This window comes from Columba livia, chromosome 4, assembly GCF_036013475.1.
Source record: "Columba livia isolate bColLiv1 breed racing homer chromosome 4, bColLiv1.pat.W.v2, whole genome shotgun sequence".
NCBI classification, from domain to species: Eukaryota; Metazoa; Chordata; class Aves; order Columbiformes; family Columbidae; genus Columba; species Columba livia.
Window position 1 is genome coordinate 6,601,682 of NC_088605.1, and position 24,204 is coordinate 6,625,885.

At 46.0% G+C, this 24,204-nt stretch overlaps 1 protein-coding gene across 2 annotated transcripts; it reads left to right on the forward strand.

Annotated features, from left to right (window-relative positions):
* Positions 1-177: 177 nt before the first annotated feature.
* IMMT (inner membrane mitochondrial protein) lies at positions 178-24,002 on the forward strand. 2 transcript variants are annotated; one of them, XM_065060263.1, is made up of 15 exons: positions 178-362; positions 7,102-7,178; positions 7,603-7,792; positions 9,872-9,992; positions 10,611-10,691; positions 11,766-11,867; positions 13,916-14,052; positions 14,968-15,071; positions 16,527-16,662; positions 17,488-17,617; positions 19,189-19,203; positions 20,675-20,898; positions 22,106-22,237; positions 22,598-22,727; positions 23,045-24,002. In XM_065060263.1, the coding sequence occupies exons 1-15, from the start codon at positions 318-320 to the stop codon at positions 23,650-23,652; spliced, it is 2,232 nt and encodes a 743-aa protein (XP_064916335.1). In that variant the 5' UTR covers positions 178-317; the 3' UTR covers positions 23,653-24,002. The 2 variants fall into 2 exon arrangements, with proteins under 2 accessions (XP_064916335.1, XP_064916336.1); XM_065060264.1 differs by lacking the exon at positions 19,189-19,203.
* Positions 24,003-24,204: the final 202 nt, after the last annotated feature.

A 24,204-nucleotide genomic window follows, 5' to 3' on the forward strand; every position in this document is an offset into this window, starting at 1 on the left:
GGTGATAACCCCTGGCAACCGCTTCCCAGGGAGCTCTGCACGGCCCCAGCGGGGCGGCCCCGGGACCCGTCCGGGCGCATGTGCCACCGGGGCCGCCTCCTGTCAGGGACACACGCCGGGATGTGACATTTGCATACGCCCCGCTCCCCGTCCTCTGATTGGACGCGTCGCCCGTCACTCTGCGTAACGGAAGCGCTGGCGGCCGCGCGCATGCGCGTTGTGCTTTACTCGCGCCGGGAGGGGGCGGAGGCGGGCGGCGTTGGGAGTTACCGCGCACGGCGCCTTCCTGCAGCCCGCCCGGCCGCCGGTCCGAGGCCATGCTGCGGGCGTGCCACCGAGCGGGGCTCGCTGTGGCCGTGCAGGTGAGCGGGGCGGCGCGCAGCCCCGGGGGGAGACCCCTCGGGCCGGCCCCACTGTCGCCTGTTCTCTGGCTGGTGAGGCCGCGCCGGGCCGGGCCTGCTGGCGGGGCGGGCAGGGGCTGCGGGGGCGGGCAGGGGCTGCGGGGCGCGGCGCGTCCTCTGATCGCGGCTCCGGCTTTTCTGAATGACTCTGCACGCGCGGGCCGCGATTGGCTGCTGCGCTGTTGAGGGGCAGCCGCGAGCGCCAACGGGTCGCTCGGGCGGGCGGGGGCTGTCCGCCAGTGGGCCGCGTGTACTACGAGTCCCGGCGTGCAGCGCGGCAGCCCCGTGCGGAGCGCAGGGGCGCGTCGCCCGCAAGGCACGCTGGGGCTTGTAGTCCTTGTCGGGTCTCGCCGGGTGCGGTGGCCCCAGCGGGAGCGGGCGGGGCGCGCCGCGGTGCATGCTGGGGGCGGTAGTCTCCCCGTCGCCATTGCCGCACCGGGCCCGCTGCCGCCTCTCCCGCCCGTCCCGGCCTTGGGGCAGCGCCGGGGAGCGGCGGCCGCAGCCCCGAGGCGCGGCAGGGTCCGGCGGTGCCACACGGTCGGCCGGCTCCTCGGCGGCGGGGAGGGCGGGCCCACTCACCGGTGGGAAGGACGTGACCTTGTCTTACCCGCCGCGGCCTCCCGCGGTCCCTCACCGCCCCGGTCCCTCACAGCCCTTCTCCGCTCTGCCCCCGGCCGTGCCGTTCTTGACAAGGGGGCTTCGTGCCCAGCGTGACGAGCAGTGTCACCCACCAGGTGTGTGGGGCCTGTGGCACCCAGTGCCTGTCACAGGGATCCCTCTGTCCTCACAGCCAGGCACACGAGGAGAGAATATACAAAAGACCTTTGCCCTTCCTCAGCAGCAGAGACGAGGGTGATGAGACACCGCAGAGCCTGTGTAAAGCAGTCAGACAACTTTAAGAAGCTACAAGGGTTTGCAGATGAGGGTGGCTCCTCTACTGAGGCCCCAGTTTGTAGATCAGGTCACAGAATCACAGAATGTCAGGGATTGGAAGGGACCTCGAGAGCTCATCCAGCCCAATCCCCCCATGGAGCAGGAACACCCAGATGAGGTTACACAGGAAGGTGTCCAGGCGGGTTGGAATGTCTGCAGAGAAGGAGACTCCACAACCCCCCTGGGCAGCCTGGGCCAGGCTCTGCCACCCTCACTGAGAAGAAGTTTCTTCTCAAATTTAAGTGGAACCTCCTGTTTATAACCATTGCTCCTTGTCCTATCACTGGTTGTCACCGAGAAGAGCCTGGCTCCATCCTCATGACACTCACTCTTTACATATTTATAAACATTAATGAGGTCATGCCTCAGTCTCCTCTGAGCTAAAGAGACCCGGCTCCCTCAGCCTCTCCTCGTGCTCTTCATCATCTTCGTTGCCCTGCGCTGGACTCTCTCGAGCAGTTCCCTGTCCTTCTGGAACTGAAGGGCCCAACTGAGGTGTCTGCTTAACAGTAACAACATCTGATTCCATCACCACCAGCCTTTTCCACCACAGCAGCTGGTCTTTGCTGCTTAATAAGGCTGGAGGATTCTCCAAGCCAAGTCATCTGATGCCCATGGAAATAGGGCTCTGGGTTTACAGGAAGGCTGGAGCTGAGAAGACAAACCCCAGGCGTTCACAGATGTTTATCACTCCGGGCTCTGTGCGTGTATTCAGTCTTGAAAAGAACGTGGGTGGAATGGCTGCGCAGTGCTGGAAGAGCCACTTCGTGCTTTGCAGCTCGGAAATGTGCCTGCGGTCTATAAACACTTGGTGCAAGAACTGTCCAAACACAGAGGTGCCACAGCACTCGAGGTTGTTTTCTGTACCTTTCCTGGTTGTTTCCTTCCTTCAAAAAATAACTTATTTTTTTATTTTTCTTCATTTCCTAGTGAGACCAAGTACAACAGAGGTGTAATGTGGACAGCAAAAGTGCATTGGTAGTGAAACAGTTTTTTCTGCATTTTGCTTCTTTTTATTCACATTACAGGGAAGCTTTGTCTTGTACTGTGGTGTGTATATATGTGAAAACAGTTGCTGTTCCCATGGACTTTCAGCAACTAAAACTTGAATACTGCCAGGCCTGTAAGGGACACCAAGGTGGTGACACCAGGATGTCCCCTCTGGCCATGCTGCCTTGGGAAAGTGTCCTTGCTGCTTAGGGAGCATGTTAACAGACCCGTACCTGCCGGAGCAGCCGTGTTGGTTTATTCTCTGCTCTGGCTGCGGTGGTGCCCAGGCAGCCACAATGACGTGATTTTCACATCTTATTATCCATCTTCTGTTTTCTTCTCTTTACTACACCGTCTGCACTGTAGTCCTTCTTTTTTGACATGAGACTCGGTGTGTCTCATGTCTTGTTTAGGAGTTTCTCTCGCCCTGCTCCGTTTGCTAAAGACCTGACCGTGGCATTATCAAAGAGTGAGTGACAGCACCTCGCTGTTGCCTTGCTGTTCAGCTAGTAAAATCTGATTGTTTTGCTTTGATAGAGCCAAAAAATATATGTGTGTGTTTGTTTTTTTAATATTAGGAGTGGCAAATTTCAACAGTTTATTTTTTAAGAATGGAAATAAACCCTTTTTACCTATATGATGTACAGAAGCTGGCAGTGAGGCAAGTCTGCTTCTATTTTTTTTGGTGTTAAGATGCTCCTTTACAGGTTGAAAAGAATCCGGTTGTCTCAGCAGAGCTGGAGCTGGTCAGGCCCATGGGGTGACAGGTCCATGATGGTACTGGGTTGCCTGAGTGGGCTGAGAGAGCCAGAACGTGTCCAGGTTTGGGGACAGCAAGGGAACTGCTGCTCCCCAAAGCTGGAGCAGCGTGGAGGTCTAAGTGTGGAAAATCCCAGCAGAGAGCTCATGGTGGAGACTGGGAGAAGCCTGGAGAAGTTTTAACCTTCCCTCTTACTGTGAACTCTGCGTGTGGGGGATCAGCGAGTTTATTAACGAGTAAAATGAAGTTGTGCCTGTGGGAAAAGTGGGCCTTCATCACAGCGATTTCATAAATGTTTTCAGCTACCTGTGCACTGCAGGAAAGTTACTTCCCTTATTGGGAGTATTTCTGTAGTTTGAAAAGAAACAGGGCTTTTAATAAAAAGTTACAATATTTGGCAGAAGCCTTGAATTATGGCAAATTAGTGTTCTGTGCTCAGATATCCTCGTTACACCTAACCTCCATCATAATGAAGATGAGCTTCCCCTGGCACTTCTGCTTTGCTCTTTCTGTTTAAATACACACATCCCAATTTGCAGAAAGCCGGACATGTCTCGCAAGCTTCGTTCTGTGCAAATTCTGGGTCAAAATGCCTGGTGATGAGGAGAGGATGAGCTAGGGCAGCGTGAAGGCCTAGGATGGCGTGTCCTGGGTCTGGTTGTTTGAAGTCACCCATGAATTATATGCCTGCAAGGCAGAGTTTATTGTTTTAATGATGTTCTGCCATGCTGTGTTCTACCTGAGCTCTTTGCCCGCTCTTATGGAGAACATCAAACACTGTATTTGGGCTCTTAATATTAACCAGAGCGAAGGCATGGTGTGTCCTGCAAAGTGTATAATAGTAGATAATGAATGTAAAATAATGATTTAAGAAGTTAGGTGAAATAAATAGCACATGGAACTGTGGGAGGAGGAGGTAGGAACAGCAACAGCTGCTCTGCCCTGACCACAGTGACCTGTGACACTTTACCCCAAGGATTTTCTCTGTCTTCTCCTCTGCAGGTCAGCAAGTGGTTTATTTCTGCCTTTTACAGGGTGTAGTGACATCTGTGTGATCTATTTCTTCCGAATCCTGTGAGGCATTATTGTAAATAACAGGGGTCTAAAACAATGATCAGCTCCTGGAAGTTATGCAAAGGGGAGATTAGAAACTACCTGTAGGTTTCCAAAGTTACAGTGATACAGCAAATACAAGCAAGATTGTTATGACAGCCAAAAGACAGCAACGCTTCTTTAAAAAAAATATATTTTAAAGAAATCAGTGATTTTTGGAGGTAGTAGTGTATTTGGATGTGAAGGAGGAAAATCAGACTTGGGCTTCTGTGATTCATAAGACATTAATACCTAAAGATTTGTGGTTGTTGTTCCCCTGGCCAACAGTGAGAGTGTCGGTTTGTTGCAGCACCATGAAGGAACGAGTTGGTGGGGATTTGTTTTGGTTTTGGTCATTGCTGTCGTTGCTGTGTGTGCACTAGTGTGAGTCTGACAGTGTAGGCTGAGTGCCCGTGTTTGGGTTACTCTCATCTTGATGAACAAAAACGAGGATTTGGCTAATCCTAGAGCAGCCCAGCTTGGATGGGACCTCGAAAGATCATAGAATCATAGAACAGTTTGGGTTGAAGGGACCTTCAAAGCTCATCCAGTGCCACCCCTGCCATGAGCAGGGACATCTTCACCAGCTCAGGTTGCTCAGAGCCCCGTCCAGCCTGGCCTGGGATGTCTCCAGGGATGGTTCATCCACCACCTCTCTGGGCAACCTGGGACAGGGTTTCACCACCCTCCGGGGCAAAAATTTATTCCTAAATCTTCCCCCTTCTAGGTTAAAACCATCACCCCTTGCCCTTTCGCAACAGGCCCTGCTAAAAAGTCTGTCCTCATCTTTTTATTGGCCTGTTTTAATTACAAAAAGGCCACAGTAAGGTCTCCACAGAGCCTTCTCTTCTCCAGGCTGAACACCCCAATTCTCTCAGCCTGTCCCCCCAGCAGAGCTGTTCCAGCCTCAGATCATCTTGTTGACCTCCTGTGGACCCTCTGCAACAGATAATCTGATCCACAGAGCATCTAGACCAAAACCAAAAATCCCACAAAAACCCCCTCCTGATGTACAAAGCACAAATGCTGAACAATAAGAAGAAGTTTTCTTTCAGAACCCACCAGCTGCCTGTTTCCGAGTGCCAGAGCACATGTGTTTACTGAAGGTGGGAAAACTCTTTGTGTACAGTGTTATTTGCCATCGGTAGGCGTGAGGAGGGTCTGTAGCCGATAAGAAAAGGAAAGTACCAGCCCAGGTACCGAGGTTACAGTTGTGGCAGCCACCAACATCGCCTTGAAGGCAAGTCCAGCCTGAGCACGGGCGAGTCAGTTGCTGTAAGCTCCCTCTTGCCGTGGTGTGGGGTGGAACAACCTCCATAAACCCTGGCGAGGGCCTTGGGGGCGAGGGCTTATTTCCAGGGGAGTGTTAGGCAAAATAACATACACCCAGAGTGTTGAAAGGGACTGAAACTGAGCTGATCTCAACACAAAGTAACTTTATTTTTTTCCCTCCCTCATTTTATTGGGTTGAGCTGTACGCATAATGCTCAAATATTTTGCTGATCCTGTGCTTCGTGGTGTAATAGCGTCTTGTCAAGGCACAGAAGTGTGTCCAGCAGTCAATTATGAAATTATTTAAGAGGCTTTTATTAGTGAAGTTCCCCTTGAAATGGCCAGTGAAACCTCAGCATATGCTTCTGGGGCAATAAAGTCTAATCGTCAAAAACATCACAGAATATACATCCCAGGCCAGGCTGGACGGGGCTCTGAGCAACCTGATCTGGTGAAGATGTCCCTGCTCATGGCAGGGGTGGCACTGGATGAGCTTTGAAGGTCCCTTCCAACCCAGACTGTTTGATGATTCTGTATTTATCATTTTGTCTCTTGTTCTGTCCATCATGAACCAGAAAATCAACCACGGAGCACAGTGAGAGCTCGCGAAGGTCTCAGGGGTAAGAAGAGCACGTTTCCTGTTGCTGCACACGTGCTCCTGTTACTAATTACATATTTTGGCTGCTGTTCTGGAAAGAATAAGAATTCGGTGTTCCTGCCTTTCCTCTTTACGCTGTTGGACAAAGATGGGACCTAAACCACAGGATTTGTGCTTGTTACTTATTGCCATATGCCAAAGGAAATAGAAAACTTGTCTTTTGGGGATTATGCTGTGGTGAAGCATCTTCCAATTTTCTTTTTTCTTCTTTACAGAAAAAATTGTAGTTGCCCAAAATATCTCAGCTCTGGGAAAAGATCCTTTTGTGCCTTGCACTCTGATTTCTCGTGTGTCCTGTATTCCTCTGTTGGCAATTTATGTGTGGGAGAAAAAAATACCTGAGAGGGACGGAGTTTTGGATTCTGTGGGCTGGAGTTGCTCAACCTGTCTTTCTTGTAAATCTTAATTTTCAGCTAAAATATAAAGATGATAAAAATCTTGGGTAATGTGGTTTTTGTTAAGTAGGATATAATGAAATATCACTCTTCATGTAGTAATTTAATTTATATTATAATCCTATGTCTCTTGGGCTGGAAGCTCAAGGAGAACTGCTTGTATGTTGTCAGAAATGAGAAGTTTTAAGTGTTTAAACAGCTGTTGTTGTCTTTTGCTCTGCTCCCAGCTGGGCTGTTCTAGCGCACGAGATTGTTGAAGAGGCTCTGAACTAACCCATTTATCCTGCCCGGCCGGGAGATAGGGACCAGAAATAGGCAAAATAAATGCAGAAATAAGCAGGTTTGGGGGTTTTTTAAAATAATTTTTCAAAATGCTTAAATAATTATTTCTTAAAATGTCCTTAACCTGCAAGCTGCATGTGAGAAAACTCTTCTTTGTTTAGGAAAAACAGAGTCCAGCGCTGCAGCGTTAGTGCTGGGTGCTTCTCTTTGTCGGGCGTGCAAGACGTGGCGATGGAGCAAACCTGTCCTGTGCTGCTGAGATGAAGAGATGTTTCCATATGCTCACTGCTTAACTCTCGCCTTCTCCTCCCCTTGCAGAACAGCCGGTGTGGGAGAGCGTCACTCCGTCCCTTACGACTGTGCCGGGGATATGCCACCCCCTCGGGAGAGCCTGGGTGCGTAGGAGTTGTTGGAGGGTGGAATTGGTTCTTCTGTTGGTTAAGCGAGAGGGGAATCTGCTCCTTGGTTCCACATGAGAGCAAATCAGTAATGGTGGGATTCTTTTTGTTGTTGAGTAACTCTTATTCTCATGGGTTTGTGTGTTCCATGCTTTATTCAGTCAGATTTAAATGAGGCTAATCAAGATGGTCAGTATTTAGAAGGAAGGTTGTGTGTTGCCATTTTATCTTTGGGTCACTCATGAACCAGTACAGCACCAGAGCTTCACTGGTGCTGAAAGTGATTTAAAGTGGGTGCTGGGTTTGTTGGGAAGCTTCTGGAACACAGTGGTTCTCCCCAGCTGTATAAAGCCTCGCAAACCCTTAGATGTTTGTTATATAATACAATTTATATAATTTTCACTCTTCTTTCCTCCCTTAGCGTTTCTGTAGGCAAAATCATCGGTGCAAGTGTCCTGTTTGTGGGGGGAGGAGTAGGTGGAACCGTCCTGTATGCCAGCTATGATCCACAATTCCGGGAGAGCGTGGAGAAGGCCGTGCCCTACTCAGATAAACTCTTTGAGATGGCACTTGGTCCTGCACCTTATAGCGCACCGATGCCAAAGAAACCGGTAAGCGCTTCCCGTTCAACCCCACTCTTTCATTTTTCTTCCCTTCCCTTCCCTTCCCTTCCCTTCCCTTCCCTTCCCTTCCCTTCCCTTCCCTTCCCTTCCCTTCCCTTCCCTTCCCTTCCCTTCCCTTCCCTTCCCTTCCCTTCCCTTCCCTTCCCTTCCCTTCCCTTCCCTTCCCTTCCCTTCCCTTCCCTTCCCTTCCCTTCCCTTCCCTTCCCTTCCCTTCCCTTCCCTTCCCTTCCCTTCCCTTCCCTTCCCTTCCCTTCCCTTCCCTTCCCTTCCCTTCCCTTCCCTTCCCTTCCCTTCCCTTCCCTTCCCTTCCCTTCCCTTCCCTTCCCTTCCCTTCCCCTTTTCTTAAGAGAGCATCTGCTCTTAGTTTCCAAATTCTGATTAATTTTGCTGTGCGCTAAGAATTTTAAAGAATTCTTAAATTAAGAATGTTTAAGAATTATGAACGGAGGTACTACTTGGTGCTGCGTAACAGTGTTCGTGTACATTTCCCATTATCATCTTGTGATTGTGGTCTGTGGGTTGTAAAACTTATTTACAGTAAAATCATCTACTAGGATCCTAAATAAATAGCTGCTCTGCTTATAGTCGGAAATAAACTGGGGAGAGAGGTGACATGGTAGAGTTTAACTATTTTACCAGGGCATAATTAGTGATGTAGCAGGATTAGAAAATGGTTAGTCTAAGATGAAGCTATTTTGAAGAGGACCAAGAATGTTTTTGAATGAATGAAGATTTGAATGCACAATCCTCAGACATTGAATCTTAACGGCACAACCCTGCAGAAGGGAAAACCCGATACAGCCTTCAGCACAGCTCTGGAAATGGAATCTGGAAGTTCCTCTCTTCCTGCATCTGAAAGCAAACGCTTCCCAGTTATCCAAGAATGCTGAAAAGCTGCTATATGGCTGTGGTTGTCCTGAGCTTTCAGGAGCCATTTGACCTTCAAGAAACCCAAAATATTTTTATTTGGAATTTAAGCAAGCTGTTCTTAATGAATGGGAGAATGTCAATTAACCAAAACTGTTTCTCTTCTGGTTTTCGCTTCACTTGACTTGTCACCATCTAAGTTCTTACTGCCTCCCTGGCACAAGTGAATTTTGCAAAACAGACCAGTCAGACAGCAAAGTTAAATTATCTCCTGCCCAGTCATGGCTCTAACTCGTGTGCCTTTGCATGATGGATATGAAAGGATTGATAACAGAAAACCTCACAATACTCTGCACTCGAGTAGGTGTTTGTCTGCCCCAAACACCAGCATCTGAATCCTTTCAAAGGGAAACCACGTAACTGATTCTTCCATGCCTGTCAACCCCTCACCATGCCTGTAGCATCCTCTGCACACTGATAACTGTAAGAAAATCATGTTGTTCTTTTTCTTTAAAAACCATATCTTTATGCATTCACATGTCTTTAAAACAATTATATATTTTTTCAACTACAACTTGAAAAGGAGTTGCCTAGAAACTGGGTGGGAGGAGTGACTCCCCTAAGTGCTGCTGAACAAAAAATTACCATTGGGAGAGCCAGTTTTTGGAGCAGTTACCCAAAAAACTGAAGCTGGGTAGAGAAAACCGATGGCCTAACTTGGTTTGACAATAAATCCTCAAGAGGTTTGAAATAAAAAGTGTCAACTGAATGAATTTAAGATACCCCTGTATGGACTAAATAATGTCCAAGGGGAAATAATTGAAATCTGCTTTCTGGAATTGTTTCAGACCTTTATGTACTTGTGGGTTTTATAGTTTCTGTGTTATCTTTCAAAACACTCAGAAGTGTCTGGAATGTTTGGGGCATTAAATTATTTGCTTTTTATGCATACCTTAATGAATATTTGTAGTGAAAATGCCACTACTATACCTTTGGTTTTGGAGAGGTGAATATTGTGAAGATGCCTTCTAAATTAAAAATCAAGGTAAGAGATTATGTGACTTTGCTACTGTTTTCATGTGTACCTTGAAGTTTAGATTTATACAGTCATCTGGTTGTGAAAATGTTCTTTTCTGTTACAACGGAATCAGTGAGACACAGGCTGTTTGGAAAACTGATGCTATTTCTTATTTTTTGAAGATACAGCAAGGTCCGCTGAAGATCTCGTCTGTAGCAGAAGTAATGAAGGAGTCCAAACAGCCCGTTACCAAATCCCAGATGAGCAAAACAGAAGCTGTTCCTCCTTCAGAGGAAAAAGAAGGTAACTTTACAGAATGTCACGCAGAGAGAAGTAAAAGGCTTAGTGACCTCTGACATCGTCCATCCTAGGGTAGATTAACATAGTCCTGTGGAGTGGTTGAGGATGAGAATGTTATAATTTCTTAGAATTAATGTAATTTTATTTTCAGTCGTGAGAAAATTTGTCTAAAATAGCTTTAGCTATTTTTTTTTTGGCTATTATTTTTGGAAACGTATTTACCTTCTAGAATATTTGACATCTGACACAAACAATGATTATCCTGCGCAATTGAGATATGAGACTCAGCAGGAAGAGCACTTTAGGTGCTGCACTCTGAAGCCATTTACCTCTTCTTTGTGCAAGCGCAAGAAGCTTAATTTTGGATAATTACTGGCCTACTGTAAAGCCAGATCAAATGGAACTGGTTTAGAGAGGAGTGGTTGTGACATCTTTTGACATTTATCTCTCATAGCTGTGTGTCTATGTGTTTATCCAGGAAACTATATTTTTCTGGAGATAATAATTTCCATGTCCAAATAATATGTTTCTACAGAGGAAAATAATTAAGTCTTTTATCCCTGTTCTTACATTATAGCTCATATATACTAACTGGTTTTATTCTATAACTGTACTTACCAGCGGGCAAGGCTGCAGCACAGATCATCTCTGCAACAGGTGTAGCTGTGTCGGTGCCAGCGCCGGGGATACAGACTGGAGAAGGTGAAAAAGATCATATGAACACGATTAATTAAAACAAAATCCTGTAGCTTTGAGTGCATAAATTCTTACTTCTGTGTTGGTATTTGTCAGTTTTTAAACGCGTGATTCTTTGTGCCTTTTGCAGAAGAAAACTTCCATTGTCTGTAAGTAGGTTTTTAACATAGGAAGAAGTTGAGATTGATGCCTGGGGCAGGTACAGGGTGAGCCCAAGAGGAAAGCCTGACTTGGGGCTGGACTGGAGCTTGCACAGTCCGGTTTGCCTCTGCTCTTTGCAGCTTTCTGGTTGCTGTTCTTAAAAACCTGTCTGCCCAGGCCCAAGTGAAGAAACTGCATTTATTGTTTAACTCAACAAGAAACACTTCTTTATGATAGTTTCTTTCAGATGAGATTCTATTCATTTCTTTATGTATGCACACATTTCATAAAAAGAATGCCAGCAGTAAGTAAATACGTTATTCTGAGTTAGCATCAGCTTTGTTAAAAGGTAACCTAATGGGTTTTGTTGCAGCATGAGTATGAGAGCTGAGAGATCTCAGTTCATATGCAGACTTGCTGTTGGTCTTGAGAGAATTGCTGCGGTCAATAGTCACTCTTACAAGCGTTTTAAGCAGCCTTAGGGTATGGAATAGAGTATAATTGGGAATCACTGCAGCTCCCTCCCTAATTTTTCTTCACTTTGGCTGGACTTTCCAAGCATGCCAAAAGAGAACCACAAAAAAATAAGAACAGACATTCACTTAAAATTTTAACTTGGCTCCATAAGTGTTTTCCGGTTCTTGCTTTGCCTTTCACTTCTGAATTTTGTATATTTTTGTTATTACACAACATAAAGTCTACAGATGCATGTGAGGTATCCATGCTACTGTTTTTAATTTTAAGAAGGTTTGAGACTGGTTGTTATGGGTATAAAAAAACCTTGAGGCGGTTTCAGCATGGCTTCATACAGAAGTTAGGTCTTATAAAGTAATATCAACTATAAAAATCAGTTTTGAAAAGAGAGTTACTTCCCTACAAGTAATCTCTGTATTAATTTGGACTTTCTGCTACAACATTTTAACTCTTTTTACTGAATAGGTAAAGAACACGAAGGTTCCCATGCTATAAAAGAACGGTCACCAGAAGAGGTTGCAGCCCGGCTTGCCCAGCAAGACAAAGAGGAGCAAGAGAAGATATCGGGTAAGTCCGGATTGATGGTTTCCTATACATGGCAGAAGAATTGTTGGACTGTATTGGCTTTGGAGTTGTAAGTTGCCTACACGTCTCTTTGTTGTTGTCCTTATGTTGTATTGGCACAATAACTGGTGTTGAAGCTTTTTCAACCCACTAAGAAATAACTGATAGTCAGAGAATGATGGAAAATTTGGGACTGGAATGGATGCCAAAGGTCTGTAGTCTACCCATTGCATCTTATGGTGGAGAACTGGATACATCCTATTAATTTCTCTTGGCACTTGGATCTGCTGCCTCTTGCCCTTGTTCTGGGCACCTCTGAGAAGCCTGGATCAGTCTCTAACACTCTGTGAATATCCCTTTGGCTTTTCTTCTTTAGGTCAGAACAAGCCCAGATCCCTCAGCCTCTCACCTCTGTCATGTGCTCCCATCCCCACAACCATCTTCGTGCTTTTCCAGCATTCACTCCCTGTTTTTTTTTTATCTTTCTTACCTTGAGGCTCTCAAAAAGAGATGCCATATTCCAGATATCATCTTGTAGATGCCGATCAGAGGGAAGCTGTTCCTTCACTTGATCTGTGGCAATGTGCTGTTGACTTGTTGCTTGGGTTGCCATCTTCGGCGATCCCCAGCTCCTTGGCTGCAGAGATGCTGCCTCAACATGTTGGGTGGTGGCTTGGGGATGGTGTGTCAAGACAACTGTGAAGAGTTGCCTGTAGGTTCTGGGTTGGGAACTATGACAATTCCTTGCTTGGTTTCTAACTTGAGTTTGTTAATCCAGCTGCATTACTGAGAGGTGGTCTGGCTTTTCCTGTGTCCCAAAACTCATATAATCCTTGTGTGTCTTGCCAAAAAAATGAGCTTTGCCTCCCCCCTCACTCTTCTCCTGAGTGACAAGTGATGGGACAAGAGAAAACGGCCTCAAGTTGCACCAGGTGAAGTTTAGATTGGACATGAGAAAACATTTAACAGAAAGGGTTTGAGGCATTGGAACAGGCTGTCCATGGAAGTGGCTGAGTCACCATCCCTGGAGGGGTTTAAAAGGCCTGTAGATGAGGTTCTTAGGGACATGGTTTAGTGCCAGAGTAAGGTTATGGTTGGACTCCATGATCCTGAGGGTCTCTTCTAACTGAAATGATTGTCTTTGTGCATGGCAAGGGCTGATGGTGGAAGTAGCGCTGGTGCAGGGTGCTGCTTCTGATCTGACCTTTCCCACCGCTGTGCATTTCAAATGAGATCTTGGCAGATGTGTCAACCACACACAGACTTTCCTCTGAGCACCTTGGTCCTCAGCCAAAGCCCGAGCCCTCGGCTGTTGTTGCACAGGAGGGATGAGAAGGATGTACAAGCCTGAACTTAATGGGCTCGGAGCAGACTGGTTGTGCTCTGCTGCCTCTTCTGCCCCGAGCTTTGTGTGGTGTGGAAGACCAACATGAACAGAAGCGAGAGGTTTGGCATTAGCCGTTTGCTTCGTACAACGACTTTTGTGCAAGTGAAGAAGTTGAAATGTTACACTGAAATATCCAGGGGAATATTTCCTGGAAAGGTGGTAACTTAAATGCCTGACTCCAGAAAAGCAGACATTGCTCACTCTGATTAACCATTCTGGTTTGGTTCCTGCTTGAATAATTAATAGCTCATTTGTGCTTCTGTACCAACAGGAATAGGTGGTTGAGTCCACCACCTTCTAGGCTAGGAAGGATAACTCTGCATTTGGAATTTATCTTTCTTGTGGTAAATAGGAAAATTTCCTTGTTTCCTCTTAATAACCGTTGTAACAAATGAAGATGGAAAATGCCTGTTGGTTTAACTGCATCCCCCTGCAGAAATGCAGCAAAGGGCTTCACTGAGTCGCTTTACTGCTGTGAGTGCAGACTCAACAGGAGCGTGTTGTGCTGACTTTCTTCTTCTGTTGGCTGCAGCGTCGCTCCCAAACCAACCAACTCTTCTGGGTCGTAAAAAATAACATCAGGAGATGCAGAGGATATAACGTGTCGTTTTACTGACTCTAAGGCTCTTTCTAGTTTAATTGGGTTAATTCATTTTTTTTCCAGCCCTTGCAGCAGCTCTAGAAGCAGCCCTGAGCACAGCAACTCGTGTGACCCTTCAGGCGATCACTGCCCAGGAATCTGCTGTGCAAGCAGTGAACGCCCATTCGCAAATACTCAAGGAGGCCATGGACAATTCTGAGGTAATCTGGACAAATAGGGACTTTTAAAAAATTATTGTGTTCGGCAAAACTTTTCATTTCACAATTAAAGCCGGAAGCTTTTCTTGCGGTGGCTTTGCTTTTATCACAACTAATCTTTCCCCTTGTGAAATGTTGTGTAGTTGAATAACACAGTGGGTTTGCTTTTGAATTTTGTTCTTTTTTCCCCAACTCCTTTATTTCTCTTTTGCAGGAAGTTAATACATTGACAGTCTTCACATTGTATTTCAATTCCCAAGCCCATTTTTTAACCTAGATCTAGTTAGGGTATCATACTGCCCACCCTATAATTTCTTTGAAACATTCCCTTTGTCAAAATCTTCTGGCTGGATTGTTCATTTTGTGTCTGGAAAAAAACAAGGCAAGCACAAGCAATACCAGCTTGTGCTTCTAGTGTGTTAATATTGGAGTTTGTGTGGAACCACTGCTTCCTATTCAGTTTTGGAGCAGAGAATATAATCTAGTGGTTAATCAAACGAACAGGGGCATATGGGCAACTAAACAAACACTTGGGATTTTAAGCTTAAGTAATAAGCTTATTTAAAATTAAGCAACATTAAAGTATTACGGTACTTTAAAATTGCTTGTAAGCTTAATACTTAAAGTGCTACTTAAATACATGTAGAGATTTCCTTCCAAATTTTGTGGCACCATACAGTGATCCTCAAGCTCTTCTGCGTGGACAAATGGCTGTTGCCATTAAGATTAAGAACCAAACAAAACCAAAATATTGGAAGAGAAAAATAACTCATAAAGCTTCCAGCCGTGCTGTTGGTAAAACACAAACGTTGCTCAGTTTGAGTGAAGTGAATGTAGCAACTTCTTAGTCTTTACAGGCTTTGTTTTATTTGTATTTCCTGATTGTGATGACCCTAATTAGGCACCTGTGTTTCTTAGGCTGCTGGGGAGAAAAAGTCATCCCAGTGGCGCACGGTGGAGGAGGCGCTGAAGGATCGGAGGAGAGCGGTGGATGAAGCAGCCGATGCCCTTCTGAAAGCCAAGTGAGCTGCTTGTTGTGAGGGTTTATTGGATGAATATCGCCCACGCGAGGGCTGGCAGACACACAGGAGTTTCTAGAACGCGTGCAGTCGCCTGTGTTCACACGAAACTGAAGTGTTTGTGCCACATCGAAAGAAGTCACATATACTAATGGATATTTTAATTTGTAGCGTGTACATCTTAAGTGCCTTAGGTGCTGTACCAAAGAGTCTGAAACAATCCTGTTTTTAAGAACTTGTTTATCTCTGTAGTATTTGTATATAGCGTTGGTAAGTTTAAGCAAGAGTTAAAAAGAATCCATTTTTAGTATTATTTTTGGATAATATTGTCACTATTAGACTTGTTGTAAGGACACCATGACTACACTCTGTGTGTATTAAGTCGGTAACATCAGCAACTTATTTTACTTGTAATGAAAAACCTTACAGCATCGTTTGGCAGTTCTGTCAGCAGAGTTGCTTTTAAGGTTGGATTCTTACTAAGCACGTGTAAGAAAAAGCTGAATTCTGAAGAGGAGCACTGCTCATGGCCCAAGGTTCCGCATGAACCGCGTGGATGTGCAGACTCATTGCGGAGGGGTTAGAGCAGCAACTATAAGATGACAGACAAATATCTCCGAGATGCCCTTGTTAATGAGGGTAGAAGTAAATTTGGAAACCTTTGATGCTGCTGAGGCTGAGGGGGCAGCAGCCTCCTCGGAGTTGCATGGTTGCCATTTAAATTATAAACTTCTATTACCTATGAAGTTGCTGTGCTGACTGAAAATGGTTCAGAGGTGTAACTGAGGTTTCAAAGAGTAAACCAAAGGTAATGCAAACCCCAGATGCGCCAGCTTTCATTCTCTGCTGCTCTATTGGATGCCTTTGCCTTATTTGTTTTAAAACTTGCTCCTTATTCCAATGAGGTCATTAGAAACCTACACTGGCTTGAATGGATTTGGAAAACGAATGCTTGTCCGCTTTTTCTTTGATTTCCAGTTATGCTCGGGGAGATCAGTTCTTTCTCAATTACAAAGAAATTATAAATCTGTCTTTACAGAGCTCTGTAAATTTTCTCCCATCCTCACTTATCTCCACCAGTCACCATGTCCAAAACTCTCTGCAAGTGTAAACCACTTGTATTAAAAATGTTTTGTGGATATTCTGTTGCGTGATAGAAATTCTGCCTTCTGACGCTAACTTAGCTTTACTAATACTAACTCCTTTCTTTCATCTTCCCCTTCTAGCTAAGCCTTGAGTACTAATCGTACTGTAAATAATTCTCATTTTACATGGAATAGACCCACTGACATCTTTAGATTTCAAGCACCTTAGCCATAGAACTGGAAGATGGGAAGCACCTGTAGAGTTATCCAGTAGTTCTTCCTATAAATGCAGATGGCATAAAGTAAATATTTATTTGGGGTGATGTCGTAAGACCTATTGTGAGTTATAATCAGCAGCTTCTTCTCTTTTCAGAGAAGAGTTAGAGAAGATGAAAGGCGTAATCGAGAATGCCAAGAAGTCTCAGATCACAGGAGCCAAATCTCACATTGTCACTGCAGAAGAAAATCTTCATCATTTGATAGTTGACTTGGACAACGTTGTGAAAAAGGTGACACTTCCACGGAGTGTTTGTATAGTATTTGTACAAATAGTTGCCCTTAGAGTAAGGAGAACCCGGCAGCCCGCGCAGACCTCCTGTTTCTAAGCTCTTTGTGGCAGGTTAAATATATTTCAAGTGTAAATTCTGTGCCTTTTTAGTTAGACTCAGTCTTTGAGCTGATTATGCTACCAATAATCAGACATGCCAAGATCTTTGTGAGAACTTGAACTCTGCCATGAAAGTGTCTCTGGGCAGCTTGACTGGCGTCTGTCCTTCTGTGCGCGACGGGTAACGCCACGCGGAGTTTAGCACGAGGTCAGGGAGGAGCAGGAGCAATGTGTACTAGTGGCTTGCTGCGTAAATCACTTTACAGCTCAGAAGACGGGGGAAGAACTGTAAAGATGAAATTTCTCTCTCTTGGCAGGACAGGTGATAATTCACCAGGAGCCTTTTGAGTGAATTTAGCCTAATAATGAGAAAATCAGAACTTACTGAGAGGAGGGGCAGCTGCCACAAGATGAGTTATTAGGCCTATGTGACAGCTGCAGGCAGAGAAAAAGAGCTAGAGATCTTCAAAGATATTAACTGAATTTAAGATACTCTTTTGGTCCTATCTAGGCTACAGACTATCTATTACAGTCTGTGGATGAGGCAAAATGGATTAGTGGTAGTTCCAGCAAATAATTATTCTATACGAGAGGTTTGATATCACAGGGTGGGTCTTTTTCTCCCCCAAGCGAGTTTGATTTGGTTGGTCCGGGGGGGTTACATTATCTGCCGTTAAGTCAGGGCCTGTCCTCAAAAATAAACCAATGTCGTTTTGGTTTGTTGCAGGTTCAGGCAGCGCAAACTGAGGCCAAGATTGTAGCTCAGTATCATGAGCTTGTGGCTACAGCTAGAGAAGAGTTTCAGCGAGAGCTCGACAGCATCACCCCCGACGTGCAGCCCGGCTGGAAGGGGCTCAGTAAGTCTCCAATTTCAGGGTCACTTGGTGCCTGTGACACATCACTCACTTTGGTTTGTGGTGTTCCTGTAACCACAGCCACCAAATTGCACATCCAGCGTCCTGATGTATTGTTTGGTTGGTTTGAAGTGAAAATTAATTCCCATTGAAAATAAGTAACCTAAAAGCACGTGTTACGAAGAGGCTTAATTCTGGAAACTGCTTGTGCTGTCTTGGGAGTTTCAGAAAATGTTGTTCAAGTATCATATGGTTGTTTAAACATCTCTTCCCTCCCCTGGTGTTGCCAGCAGCCAGCCAGGTCACTCCAGCTTTGGTTCAAATCAAGTACTTGTCTGGTTGGCTCTCTGATTATAGGGATTATCATAAACCTTTATTACAGAGTGATAAAGAACATAAGACCTATGGGGAGAGGCTGAGGGAGCTGGGCTTGTTTAGTCTGGAGAAGAGGAGGCTTAGAGGTGAGCTCAGCACTCTCTATAACTACCTGAAGGGCAGTTCTAGCCAGGTGGGGATTGGTCTCTTCTCCCAGGCAGTCAGCAATAGGACAAGGGGGCATGGGCTTCAACTCTGCCAGGGGAAATTTAGGCTGGATATTAGAAAGAAATTATTTCCAGAGAGAGTGGTCAGGCATTGGAATGGCTGCCCAGGGAGGTGCTGGACTCACCGTCCCTGGAGGTTTTTAAACTGAGATTGGACATGGCACTTAGTGCCATGATCTAGTAAACAGACTAGAGTTGGACCAAGGGTTGGACTCGATGATCTCTGAGGTCTTTTCCAACCCAGTCGATTCTGTGATTCTGTGGCAGATACACTGAAAGAATTAATTGTTCATACCTTACCTACCCCAGTGTATGTTATTTCTAAATCAAATCAACACAGTAACTTACCTCAAACAATACAGGATGCTGCACAAAAAAGCAGCAAATCGGCATCTTATGTTTTGTTCATGCAATTCTTTGCCTGAGATCTGAAATCTCATGAGCTGCTTTTCCGTGGGCAGGATAAAGGGAGAACATCTTGGGGTTTGTGCCCACTGTGCTTTCGAGGGAGGGACGGGAATCCCCCGGTAGCTTCCGCACACTCGGTTTCCTAGTGGTGTGATGTACTGAGGCACGCGGGCCTGACCTGTTAGTCTGTGACTTTGGCTGCCTCTTGGGAATTTGTTTCTTAACCAGCTGCTTCTGATTTAGAAGAATCTAGAAATGTCAGACTAAAATTTCCTGTGTCCTGTTGTACTTTTCTACCTCAAGCTTGTACTCCTTGCTCTGGCTAAACTTCAACATCAACCCATGGGCTTCCAGCGGTGATTTTAAGAGGTTGGGATGTTCTGCGCTACATCTTGCCTATAACATAAAGAGACACTTAGGTGTGACGTTCTGTTCTTCCTAAATTCCTAAAGACTTGGGCTCATGTTTAAGGCACTGTAGATAACAAGCTCTTAGTTTTCTTTTTCTGTTTCTATTTTCTATATTTCTATAACAAGCTCTGAGGTTTCTATTTCACTTTTGCATGACTGACTTGCTGTAGTGAACGTGCATTAACTTTTCCAACCTCTTCTCTTTGTGTTGCAGAGGTAACTGACTTAGGTGAGTTCCTGTCACTTGTTCTGCTCTTGTGAATGTCATCTCTTCTCTGTTCTTTTTGATGTTCGTCTGGTACATCACTTTAAATTACCAGCAGTATCAACAAAGGGGTGAAGTGCTGCATTCCTAAAACACTCTGGGATCCTTTCCACTTGTTTTGCATGTCTAGCTTAAACCACAAACTACTTGTCTAGCAGCACTTCCCAGCTGAGTGTGATTGCTGGCTTGAGAAAGCCAGGTTTAAATCTTCTTTGTGAATTTAAGCTGGTCGATACCTGCTGCTGAGGTTCCAGTGAGAAACAGAAGCTTTGCCTGGTTCCAGTTATGCCGTGTGAGGACGTTTGTCCCCACGCAGACCCACAGTCCTGGCTCCAGAGCGGTGCTGGAAGCGCCAGCTCCTGCTGATGCCGCTGAAACCTCTGCTTGAAACCAAAACCAGATTAGTTTAATTTGAACTTGTCACACCTCTCCAAATTTGATCTTCATGATTGATTCTAGCAATATTGATTATCAATTTGATTCTGAGGTTATTATTTATTTTTTCCCTTCTGATCAAAGAAACCTACTAAAGCTGGAGTGCAGTAAAACCCCATTCTGTTTGTAACAGTGTTAAGCTGAACAGCTGAGCTTAGTGGTGCTGGACACGCGTCCCGCTGCTCCGAGCCCTCCTGCCCAGCCCTTTCTCCAGTGCTCACCAGCAGGACGGCTGAAGGGCTGTGGAACTGCACTTGCTTTATTTAGACCCTGGTTTTCCGAGTTCGCCGGCAGCCAGAGCAAAACGAGCTGCAGCATTTCACAGAGTCTGTGCCGTTCTCAGGTCACCAAGCGCTGCAGGCGTAGCGTGTGTCCTTCTCTCCCGGCAGAACAATAGCAAAAGTTCTCGGCAGACACAGATGTAGTTGTGACCCCTGCTGCTCTTGGGAGTAGCCAAACCCGCAAGGTACAAATTGGTGTAAGAAATGTGACTGTTGCTCTGGAGGACTGTTGGAGAGAGAAGGTAATTCTGGCTGGGTCTCACGGTGACTTCGGTGTTTTTGGGATCAGGTTTCCGTAAGCGAGTACCCAGCAGGAGGTATCGGTCAGCCCCGGGGTTTTATGTGTCCTGCTGCTCTGTCTGCTGTCACAGGGGAAAATACGTAGAGGTGTAAAGAAAAAGATGGACCAAGTTGTCGCAAGTCTCCTCTAATTGAGCGTAATGTGGATACAGGAGTGTAAATAAGAGCTGCGAATCGCTTCAGAGACACTAAGATAATTCCTCTTACAGCGATAGAAAGCGCTTGCTTGTTGGTGTGGCTCAGAAAGCGATACTGGGTGAGCGTTAGCACAGCTGCAGAGCTTGAAGTGCTGAGAAACTGTCCGTAAAACATGCTTGTTGGTCACGCACGAGGAGCCTTGGGGTGCTCGAGTGGGAGGCGGGCGAGCGGCGCGGCGGCATTTCCCTGCAGCCCTCCCTGACACCCCATGTTTTCTGTAGCCGACCAGTTATCGACGGACGACTTAAATTCCCTCATCGCACACGCCCATCGTCGCATCGACCAGTTAAACAAGGAGCTGGCGGAGCAGCGAGTGAGGGAACAGCAGCACATCGAGACGGCCCTGGAGAAGCAGAAGCTTGAAGATAAAAAGGCATTTGAGGCAGCCGTGGCCAAAGCGCTGGAGCATCACAGAAGTGAGATTGAAACAGAACAGGAGAAGAAGGTAAAGTGGTGGTAACAGACCTGGTTGAATCTCTGGCTCAAAAAGGAGGCAGGAGAGTTAGAGGGAAGTACACAGGAGAGCAACTGGGATGTTCGGAGCGATGGGAGAGTTCAATGGGGTGACTCCCAGGCTAACGGTGGGAAGGAGATGTTGGGCAAAGAAACTTCTGCAGAGTTAGAATGGTAATATCATCCAGCTAAAGAGGAATGACTTTTTGATGGTGCCTGTCTGCTGGGATTCCTGGGTCAAAGGAAATGTTTGACCTGACCCAGTGTGGCCACCTGAAGGTTATGCAGCCCCTCCAGGAGCTATCTCTGTGTTCTTCCACTTTGCGAGGGGTTTGGGATTTATTTCTTTCAAAAGGACCAGGAAAACTCGGGCTTTTAATGCTGTGTTGGACGTGAAGCCAAATATAACTTAAAAATGGTGGAATTTGGGCACTGGAGATTTTCTCTTTTGAGATACCGTATTGCAGGCAGACACTCGTGCCAAACAGCGCTGCCTTTTTCACATACGTACCTCTGAAAAGGAGATTTAAACACTGGCTGTTAGTTGAGAAAGTTGTATTGACATGGGGGAAACTAAGGATTTCACCTATAGCCTGTTAGTTCAAAGCATTTCAGTAACAGGTGTTAATTTAGAGCTCTTTGAAAAAGTTGTCTGAACCGTCATCTGTGCATTTAGTGAAAGGTCAGAAATGACACAATCCTCTAAAAAAACTCATAAAACCAAAAAGCTGTTCAATTGCTCTTAAATAAACCTGCGCTGTGCTCCCTTGCGCTAACCTGCGCTCTCCCAAGTGGCTGTTTTAGACAAGATCAGGTTAAAAAGGATATTACTGTTTTGTTACTGCGCCCAACTCAGACACTATCACAGCATGTAGGGAAAAGGTGAAGTACGTTTTGTTTGAAAGCTGGTTTATAAACACCACCGTGATCCGTTTGTCGTATTACTGTATCTTTTCTATAGTATTTTGATAAATGTACCAAGTGCCCAGTGAATGTAACCACAAGATTCTGGTGCTGGGGGTTGTGACGCTGCTTTTCTCAAGTCTTTAGGAGCAGGCTCAGTTGTAACAGCTCTTTAAAATGAAACATGGGCTCTTTGATGAAATGTGCCCTGAGGTGCTGGCTGATGGATGACGGAATCAGTGTTGCGACAAACAGTTGGACGATAGAGGTGTAATAACAACCGCTGGTGTGTGTAGGTGGAAGAAGTGCGAGAGGTGATGGAGGGGGAAATGCGGACCCAGCTCCGGCGCCAGGCTGCTGCCCACACCGACCACCTGAGGGACGTCCTGAAGATCCAGGAGCAGGAACTGAAGGTGGAATTTGAGCAGGTACATGAGAAACGCCCCCAGGGGAATTTGGGGGATGTTTAAACCCTCGCAAAGCAAGAGGCGAGTCCCGAGCCATCTAACAGAAGACTGAAATGGGGGCTGCTCCTCTTTGAGAGATGAAATAAAACACCTAAACATCGTAGGTTTTCTTCAGACTTCTCTTAAAAGCTTTTGCTATAGGCAAGGAATTTTTGACAGTTCTAAGTGCCGTAACAGTGAAATTCACCCTAATAAGGCTTAATACTGGTATATTGTATTTAGTATCTGCAATAACAAGATTTACAGACACATGTATTAAAAATAAGGTAAACACAATTAAACAGCCGTTTCTGGTCTGATGTATTTATCTTGTTTTTTCAGAACTTATCGGAGAAGCTCAGCGAACAAGAAATGCAGTTCAGACGCCTTACTCAGGAACAGCTCGACAACTTCACGCTGGATATAAACACGGCGTACGCCCGGCTGAAAGGAATCGAGCAGGCGGTGGAGAGTGAGCACTGAACTCCCTTTTCCTTAAGGACTGAAGTCGCGATTCCCCAGAGGCCCCTTGCCCAGACCTGGGTGCCTAAACCCAGGCTTAGTCATGTAGGCACATGGGCCTGGGTTTGCCAGCAAATCCCAGCTGCACGAGTCCAAAGCTGTTCTCTTGATCTGCTCCTAAACTGTAGAGCAGATTTAATTTGAGGTCAAGTGCTGAGGGGGCGGCTGCTTCTGAAAGCAGTTTTGACGCGGGGAGGCTTTTGCTGCTTCTGTTCTAAACTCTGTGCGCCCCCAGCTGAGATTCCCCTTCTCGCCTTATTTTTGCAGGTCACGCAGTAGCAGAAGAGGAAGCCAGAAAGGCCCATCAGCTCTGGCTTTCTGTAGAAGCGCTTAAATATTGCATGAAAACAGCCTCTGGGGATAGTCCGACGGAGCCGCTGGAGAGCGCGGTGAAGGCCATCCAAGCCAGCTGCTCCGACAACGCCTTCACAGAAGCCTTAACAGCAGCTCTGCCACCGGAGTCCCTGACGCGGGGAGTGTACAGCGAGGAGGCGCTCAGAGCGCGGTTCTACACAGTCCAAAAACTGGCCAAAAGAGTGGCTATGATCGACGAAACCAGAAACAGCTTGTACCAATATTTCCTGTCCTACCTGCAGTCCCTGCTTGTGTTTCACCCTCAACAGCTGAAGCCACCGGCCGAGCTCAGCGCCGACGACCTCGATACGTTTAAATTACTGTCTTACGCGTCCTATTGCATCGAACACGGAGATCTGGAGCTGGCGGCTAAATTTGTCAACCAGTTAAGAGGAGAGTCGAGGCGCGTGGCACACGACTGGCTGACCGAAGCGCGAATGACCCTGGAAACAAAACAAATTGTGGATATCCTGACAGCGTACGCCAGCGCCGTGGGGTTGGGAACAACTCAGGTGCAGTGAGGTAGGGCTGTAGTTTCGGAGGCAGTTCCACAATCACTTGTGCTGGAAAGAAAAATCCTTGGATTTCCCGAGGGTTGCAAAGCAAGCTCTTGGCGGGGCGGGAAGCGTTCCATCCAAGCACGGGTACCGTCTTGTTTCCTTGCACTGTATTTAACTTCACCACCTTGTTGTATTTGTGTTGGGTTTGAGTTATCCTGACAACCAACTTCAGGAAGCTTCTCTACAATTTGTGTAACGTTTTTGTTTCCCCATCTTACCAAGCGGGCTTGTGATCCAACCAAAATAACGTTTGTAACCTACCATTAATCATTTGCCACTTTGTCAGCTGAATAAAACAAGACTTCAACCACTTTCTCCTGTTCTGTCTCGTTTACAAAAATCAAACACAGCTGAGCAGTAGAGGAACAGTGTTTCTCCAGGACCTGAGGAAGACAAAACTTCTGGTTTACTCCTTTCAAGGAGCAAGAATTCATTGCTGTGATCAATGTGTCTATTCGTTAATTTGTACAGCTGTAAAAAAAGAAATCTAGGCATGCGTCCAAGTTTAAGTAG